The sequence below is a fragment of the Geotrypetes seraphini genome, chromosome 3 (genome assembly GCF_902459505.1).
Source record: "Geotrypetes seraphini chromosome 3, aGeoSer1.1, whole genome shotgun sequence".
In the NCBI taxonomy this organism is placed as follows: Eukaryota; Metazoa; Chordata; class Amphibia; order Gymnophiona; family Dermophiidae; genus Geotrypetes; species Geotrypetes seraphini.
This window is the reverse complement of record NC_047086.1, coordinates 141,944,920-141,953,717: the sequence shown is the minus strand read 5'-3', so window position 1 is coordinate 141,953,717 and position 8,798 is coordinate 141,944,920. Positions and strand designations below refer to the sequence as shown.

The following is an 8,798-nucleotide window of genomic DNA, read 5'->3' as shown; positions in this document are numbered from 1 at the left end:
CCCTAGGTACACATCTCAAAACTCACCCAAAACCTTCTGTACCCAACTGAATACCACCCCAATAGCTCTTATGCCTACAGGTGTCACCTATATGGCAGTACAGTAGGATTTTAGTGGGTTTTGATGAGTTCATACTTTTCCACCACAAGTGTAGTAGTGGGATGTGGGCCTGGGTTCCCTTACCGAGTCCACTGCACTGACCGCCAGGCTAATCCAGACATCTGCTTACTGTTCTACTAGGACTGGCCATAACATCTGCTGCTGTCAAACAGGTATATACTGTTTAATTCATATCTTTGGGGGGGGGGGGTGGAAGGTAGTCGGTGACAACTGGGAGAATGTGGAGGGGTTATGTGTTCATGCCTTCAGTGATCATCTGGTCAGTTTGAGCACTTTGTTGGTACTTATTTATTATTAAAACATGTCTAGCCCCCAAATTGTACATTGTACGTTTTGTAAAATGTTTATTGCTACAAAATCTCCAGGTCAGAAGTCTGCCCTAGTTCCATCCAAAACACGTCTCCAACATGCCCCCTTGAAATTTAGACGAACTACTGACATTCGACATAGAAAACTGTCTAGTAAATAGGCTTTTTAAATGACGATTTTAATTTTAGCAATTAAAATGTGCAAGTACCACTTTCAAAAATAGGCTTGGTAATTAATTACATCCATAATTGTAGAAGGAGAAAAGAGTTTTGGTAGCCATATTGCTCTTGAAGAAAACTACTCTGTAGGCTGTAATGCCTTTTTATCGGACCACCATCAGAATAGTCAAAAGATGATGTACTCCTGAAAATTATTTAATTATCAAATGTTAGCTATAATGCTGCCAGTAAGAGGCCATAGTTATAACTCTTTGGAACCCAAATTTAGCTAAGTGACACCACCAATTCCTCCCTCAGCCCTGCATAACAGAACAGATCACAGTTCTGAGTGATTGAGCAGGAATGGTTTTACCATAATCCTTTCTGGGGTCTGATGTGAGATGAATGACTCAGTGTCAACCAGTGCTGCTGACAGCTGCTTTTTCTGTCTTTGCACTCAGTGCTTGAGCCAGCCCCTGCGATCCCATTACACGAGATAAAAATGGGAGCAGGAATGTGAGAAGCTGAGCCACATGTTCCTCCTCTCCCCACCTCTGACAAAGAGACCCACAAAGTTATCAGCAGCACAAGTGCAGCTAAAATTAACTAAAGTCCTTTTCAGTGAGGAAAGAGAAGAGAACAAAACCAGAGGTTGGCCTTGTAGTGACATAAAAAATACTCCAACCTTAGGAAAAGGAAATCTCTCTAGAAAATAAAAGTGGGAAAGAGAGTTGCACCATCCTGCTGAGGGGATGAACTTTGCCGTGGGTTTCAAGCCAATGATGGGGGACTTGCAGACCATGGATAACCTGGAGAAGCAGCTTATCTGCCCTATCTGCTTGGAGATGTTCACCAAACCTGTGGTGATCTTGCCTTGCCAGCACAACCTTTGTCGGAAATGTGCCAATGATGTCTTTCAGGTTAGTAGCAAAGGCAGCACAAGAAAATATTCTGGTAATGAGAACTTGACACAGTTGAGGAACCTCCCCATAAGGGATCAGAGCTTTATCTGGAATCATGATTTTTTTGACTTGCAGCATTCATTGGAAATAAAAGAACTTGGGAACCTCTGTGCCCTTAAAGGTTAGTTGCCTTCCCAGACAGCCCTTTGTTCTAGTGATTTTTACAAAATCTTTAAACAATCCCACTACGTCCTTGCACGTGAATTTGAATGAAATGTGAACACAGATGCAATCACAGATTCTGTGTCTTTTCATGCCTCTTTATTAAGGTCATGATTGCTGATCCTGGAAATATTGCTCTACTTTTTTTTTTGTTTATATATAAGTGACTGGGTCAGTTTTCTTGGGTCTAGAAGTAGTAATTAAAATGTGTTAACTATTTTCAAATATTTGTTCACCCTCGATCCTAAAATAGTTTCAGTGGCCTTTCATATATTGTATGAACAGTGTTAACATCATATCATATCTGTCATTTGAATGTTCTTTCATGTTATTATTTCACTTGTATGCACTGACATATATTTCTGCTATATGATTGTTTTACAGTGCTATTAAATATTTGTATTTCTGATAGTTTCATGTTAGACCTGTTACTAGGATTCAATTTGCTGTTTCTAAGTTTACCTCATTGATTGTATTTATGCTTTATATTTGGTCATTTTAATATTGTTACGCTAAGAACAAAATTGAAAATTTTATGTTGAGCTATAACTTGTATACTGCCTTGGGTGAATCTCTTCATAAAGGCGATGATTAATAAATTCCAATGGAAATGCACAAATTCAGGCTCATAACATAACATTTTCATTTCTAGATCGCAAAACCTCGCAGTTCACAAAGAATGAACGGACTGTACAATCTTAGTGATCTACAAAGTTTCAAAATTGTAAAGCAACAATTTCCCAAGAATCTAGCAAATAAAACTTGATTTCAGTAAATTTCTGAAATGCATGTCTGATGAGGAACGAGAAGACAATTTATGAAGCTCTGCATCCCAACTGGTCGCTTGATATGCAGATAGTCGTGTTTAAAAGCTTTTATAAATGCAGCCATGTACAGAAGGAAACATGGTATTTTCATACTTGCACCTACAGTTGAATCAGTAATTCACTGCTTGCAGTACATCTCCAAGCATCCGCTATAATAAAACCCTTAGCGCGCATGCGCAGTTCAAACTTCGTGCAGCCGCGATCCCTGATCTGTGGCTCCGTGTCACCGCATGCGCAGTAGGAGCCTTTGGCCGTTTGCGACGTGTGGCGGCTTCCCCAGCAATGTTCCTGCCCCAATCTCCGACGCTGGCTGACTTCTGACGACGCCTCTCCTCACCTCCAGACCAGCAGCGGCAGCAGCCGCGGGGCATTTGCTAGGCCAGCCCACTTCAATAATGCGAAGCGGGCCGGCCTAGCAAAAGCCTCAAGGCTGCCTGGCCTAGCGGATGCTGGATAGTGAGCAGGTAAAGGAGAAGGAGTACTACTTGACAGGGGGGAGGTAAAAGGAATGGAGAAGGGCTACTGCTCGACGGGGAGCAGGACAGGGGGGAGGTAAAAGTAAGGAAGAAGGGAAGACAGACGGGGCAGAGAGAAAAAAAGAAATGCCTAAGTCTACACATCTATTCTAGCACTCGTTAATGTAACGGGCTAAAAAACTAGTTAGTTTATAAAAGAACTGGGTTTAACCCTTTATTCAGAAATATAAGAAGATTCTATTTTCAAGCTATGTTGTGAGATTTTCTTTCTGAACTGTTTCTACTATCTGACCCTTAGAAAGGGAAACTTGAGAATTTCTTACAAGAGGGGCACCTTGCCACACTCTATTTAGGTTTTATTCTTTGAGACTTGGGACCTTAGTGTATAAATACTTTATAGGATTCATGGTGATAGCACTGGTATTGAATTGTTGCCCTTTTTTTTTGCACTCTGTGTGGGAGATGCATAAAAGTCTGCTGTGCATGTAAGACTGACCATAGCCTGTCTTAACGTTCATGGTAGCTCAGTCTCCAATGCACAAAAACATTTTCAGGATCTTTTACCAATTGCCTTAACAGCTACTGAGAACCCTATGCAAATGCAATACAAGGAAAGCAATGCCAGCAATGAGTGGGTACACCGGAATCTCTCTAAAAAGTGGGTCTAAAGAGAGTATTTATTCAAATCAAACTAAAAGCCCACTTTTTCGAGGCTGCTTTCAGCTCCTAACTAACCATAAGATACCTATGTCCATCTTAACATGTTCTCTGCAAGAAACTCCCCAACCCCTATCTGTCCAATTTGTTCTGTCTCCTAATTAGATTGTAAGCTCTTCTGACCAGGGACTGTGTATTACATGTTGAATGTACAGCTCTGCATTCGCCTTTCAGTGCTATAGAAATGACAAATAGTAGTCGTATTCTATAGGTACAGAGATAGGAAATGTCCTTTCTGAATAAGCTACTTATCTCTTTGGGTTGATTGATAGTATTGGCTAGTAAGGGGAAAGCTGAAGTTTTTCCGCAGGTCATTGTGAGTAACTGTGTAAGATAGTGAACCCCTCACAGTCGGTCTTGACTTTATGCACACTGGATCCCACATCGCTCAGCTTTGCAAGGGGTCCTTGCCAATTGCTCTTCTTGCTTCATCTTTTTCCCTCCCTACCCCCATCTCCAAATAGGCTTTGCTTTGAGTTTGCCCTAGATACTTTCACTTGTTTTTGATTTTCCACTCAGCTCCATGCTGTAGCTCTTCAGTTGCGCATGCTATAGGGCAGAACAACTCTCTTTCAACAAACTCCGGATGGGTGGATTTTACAAACTACACTCCCTCCTCCCTCCCATGACTGAGCGACCCTGTCTTTTCTGTTTTTAACTACATGAAGAATCTGGTTCACAAAACTTGAAGTAGATGCATTCGAGACCATTGATTTCACCGTCACGCGTTAGGAATGATTTAATAGGCGACTTAACTGTGCAGCTGGTTTGAGAGTCAGGCGTAGCTCATACTCTATAAATAGCTTCTGAAGTGGTTATAGTGCTGTTGCACGTGATTCCCCATCCCCTGTACCTTTAGTTCTTCACCGCTGTGAGCAACAAGAACTTCAGGGTACTCCTCATGACCCCGTCACTTCCTGTGCATGGCATTCAGAAGTGGCATCAGCGGGAGAGAACGCGGTCGCAAGGAGCACACTGAAGTTGTGGCGGTGAACTGCTAGATGTATGGGGTAAGGGGGCCAACACGGGGTCAGGGGAGGAGTAGGAAGAGGCAGGGTGGAGAGGAAGAGGGGGGCTGGTGCCTGGGGTAGATGCCCCTCCTCTGCCCCCTTCCTATGCCACTGTGTCCATGGGATCTATTCATTTCTGCTTCTGGTGGGGCTTCTCAAGCTTCAGCAAAAGAGTTTCTCTTCCACTGACAAAGCACAGCTTTTCACTCTCAAAAAGGAGGATCCTGATTCTAGAAAAAAGCACCATTTGATGTCTAGATTGGTGCTATCAATTGAACAACATTAAAAACCAATTTTAAAACATTTTTTTTGGGGGGTAGTTGCCTAACTCAGTAGGTGCCATGTAGGCTTTTACACCAATGCCCCTACCTGAAAAATGGGCGTGGTTAGGGCCAAAGTTTGGGCATGTATTGCCTTAGGCGCCAATAAATTAGGCCAAGAAAGCCCTGGCCTAATATACCTGCACCTAACATTATGACGCCTACTAACGCCTAAGTTGCGTTAGATGCTGTTAGGCGGCGCAGTTCTACAAATGGTTCCAATGGTTGATTGACAAAAACACTGAGCAGCGTCTAGCTGCTAAGCATTGCTTATAGAATTGAGACTAAGATGCCTTGCAGGGATTCATTACATTTAGAAGAGGGCTTATAATCCTGCTCTGCAGTTCATTCTACTTAGATTCAAAGTATGTGGTTAAAATGGATTAATTTCATGAAAAGCTTCTATGAGTGCTGCAGCCCTATGCATATGAAGACAATTCCCTATTCTAAAAAAAATAATAATAATGGACTCGACAATTTAGTGAGTCCTTCAGTCAGCGGGCAGAGACAGGTGGTGAACAGGCTTCTCCTGCCTCGCCAGGACCTGACCTCTTGCACGGCACTGATGATATCACTGATGATGTGACAGAGGGAAGCCCTAGTGGGCAGGTCACGAGCAGCCTGTTTATTGTGCTGCCTCTGCCACCCCTGTTGCTGCTGTCGAAGGCCCATATGATTGAGAAGTGCTGCACAGAGACATAGGAAGGCTGTGGCATTGAGGGAGGGATGGAAAGTTGCTGTACATGGGGGGGGGAGAGGAAAAAGGAAGAATTGTTGGATGTGGGGTGGAGGAGCTGAAGGGAGAGATGCAACAAAGATGTAAAAAGGGGTGAGAAGGAGAAATCCTGCATATGGTGGAAGGGAGGGAGACATGCATGGAGAAGAAAGGGAGAAATGTTGGACATAGGATAAAGGGCAGGGAGAGATGGTGCATGGAGACACAGAAAGAAATGTTGCACATGATAGATAATGGAGGGGAGGATGGGAGGTTTGACCCAGGGAGCAAGAGAGATGGTAGACAGTGGGAAAGAAACAGACATGTTGAATATAGCAGTGAAAGGGAAGGTACAGAGATGGAAGATGAATGGTGAGCATGGAGAAAGAAAAAAATATCAAATGGGCAGGGGTCCCTGGTGAGCGAGTTAACAGAAGACCAGAACCTGGGACCAACATGATTTGAATAATAGAAGATAGAATAATTTTATTTTCTGTTTTTGTGATTACACTATGTCAGATTTGAAATGTGTATTCAACCAGAGCTGGTGTTAGCAAGCTTGAGCTAGGACCCAAGAGAGAGAGAGGAATAGACTTTTTTGTTTACACTACAACACTGGTGTGGGGTTGGAGAGGGCAAAGGGGGGTGAGGTGGGTAAAGAGGCTACAAAAATAAACCCGTCAGGCTGTTTGAAAAAAAATGCCTGATTGGGTGGGAAAAATGAATCGTATCAAATTGAAAATCAATTCAATAGACCAAATTGAAAATTTTTCCTCTGAATCGGCCAGCACTAGTGAGTAGGCTTGAGGAAAAAAGAGAATATGTGTTTTTGTATGACTGGAGGAAAGGAGCAAAGCTATTGTATATAGTTGGTCATCTGTTTTGAAACTGTTGAAGCTGTATCTTCAACTAAAGTACAGTATATGTTCTGGTTTCAACAACAAAAAAAACAACTACACAACAACAAACAACCAAAACCTGGTGTAGTCTCTATCATTTTGTGAAGTCTGATGCAGAGTTTGCTTAGCATGCCAGAGAAATCTTGGACCTGCCCTAGTGCCCAAACCCATAAAATAATGCATCCCTTTTGCCCAACTATCCTAGGCACAGACTAGGCAGATGCCTAGACCATCTCAGCGTGGGGGAGGAAGTTACATTTTACTACATTTCTTACAACCCGTCATATATTACTGCAAAAGTGGCAGCTCACTGCTGTTTCTTCATTGTCAGCACCACAACCACAAGCAACTTTAAATCTCAAAGCCTGGAGCTAATATCATGAGATTAACATAGAGATACCAAGTTACCCAGTTCCAGGCTGGAGACTTCTTGGCCAGTGCTGGTTTTGAACTTACATCCTAAATCAGTGTGGGATTAGTAGTGCCTGAATTTGACCATTGAAATTGGTGCTGCAAGTCCCATAAAGCATCAGAATCGGGTCGTCGGAAATCCAAAAATATCCCAAAATCTCCAGCCTGGAACTGGATAACTTGACATGGGCAGAACTGTTGGCCATAAGAAATGAAGTTGGTTTGGGTCATGGTGCAGGCAGAGAGGAAACAGAGGCCCAGATGCACTAAAGCCAGCAATCGTCGCTAAAACTGTTTTAACAGCTGTAGCGACAATTGCATTTGCTGACTTGATGCCTGTTTTTTTGCATGATCACTCATTCCCTGATCCGACCATGCAAATAAGCTGATTAATATTAAATTGCTATGTAAATTAGTAGAGTGATTGATGCTTTAATATGACTTTCCAATGCACTTAAAAAAAGTGATCGCTTTTAGAAATCCATTAAAGCAACTAGTCGAGACCAGTCGCTTACCTGTCTAACCTTTTTTTTAATGGGTACAGATGCTGTGCATGTTACATGTGCACAATATCTGCCCCATTAGAAAAAAAAAGGAAAAAAACATCCCCCCCCTACAACCTATGATGGCTCTCCCCATGAACCAGCACCACAAACTCTACGCCAGTGAAAACGGCAGAAGGAATGCCACTTCCTCCTGCCATGCCAAACCCATCCCCCCTGTGAAAGAAAATTGGCAAGAGGGATGTCAACTCCCTCCTGCCATGCTGACCACCCTTCCCAAATGAAATGGTAGGAGGGATGCCCACTCCTCCTGCCACCAAAGGCCCACCCCTGAGCCAGGTGCCCCTCCCCCAAATATTACCTACCCTTCCCCCCTGAAAGAAAAGGCAGGAGGGATGCCCACTCCCTCCTGCCACCAGAAGTCCCCTGAACCCCCCTGACCTCCCTATCCTGACCTTTTTAGAGAAGTTGGAGCAGGAGCAAAGCTCAGTCTGTCCCACTCATAGGCCCGCCACTTCAAAAATGGGCCTGTGAGCTAATCAGGGTCTTAGACTCCTCCCCCTTGTATCCCAGGACAGAGGGAGGAGCCTAAGGCCCTGATTGGTTCAAACACCTAAGGCCCCAAGGGCCCCTAGAAAAAAAAGTTTCCTGTTCTCGAACAGCTGTGACGGGGGACATCCTCTACCTCGCAGCTGTTCGTGTTTTCCCTGACGGCTCTGCCATCATCTGATGGCAGAGTCAGGGATTGCAATGAACATCCGTGTGAATCATTTGCATGCAAACATTTTAGTGCAGGAATAGCTCTTTCTGAATCGGCTGAAAACTTGGATCTGTGCAGACCTACAAGGTCTTATTGATCCTGTTAGTGCATCTAGGCCTGAGTGGTGGGCTACCAGAAGAGGCTCGGCCACTTCAGTGAGTAGGTGAGAAATTTGTTTCTTGGGGGGGGGGAGATAAGGAGCAACATGGGGGTGGAGTAGGGTTACCATATGTCTCCAGACAAAGGAGGATGGATAGAGACATCCAGGTTTACTTCCATTGTTTTCAATGGAAGTAAAACCCAGATGTCTCAATCTCTATTCCTTTTTCTGGAGCCATATAGTAAGCCTACACTACAGTGGAGCATGGGCAGGAGAGCATGTATTGAAAAATCTGCTTTAAAAAATTTTTCTCACTAGTGCCACTCTGCTTCTGGCTCAGCGGGAGTAA

At 43.6% G+C, this 8,798-nt stretch overlaps 1 protein-coding gene across 1 annotated transcript in view; it reads left to right on the top strand.

Annotated features, from left to right (window-relative positions):
- Positions 1-722: 722 nt before the first annotated feature.
- The window catches only part of TRIM54 (tripartite motif containing 54), a 103,307-nt gene continuing 95,231 nt past the window's right edge, over positions 723-8,798 (top strand). Inside the window, 1 exon segment of the mRNA XM_033935797.1 lies at positions 723-1,507. Coding sequence (XP_033791688.1) covers positions 1,340-1,507 — 168 coding nt within the window. The 5' untranslated portion in view covers positions 723-1,339.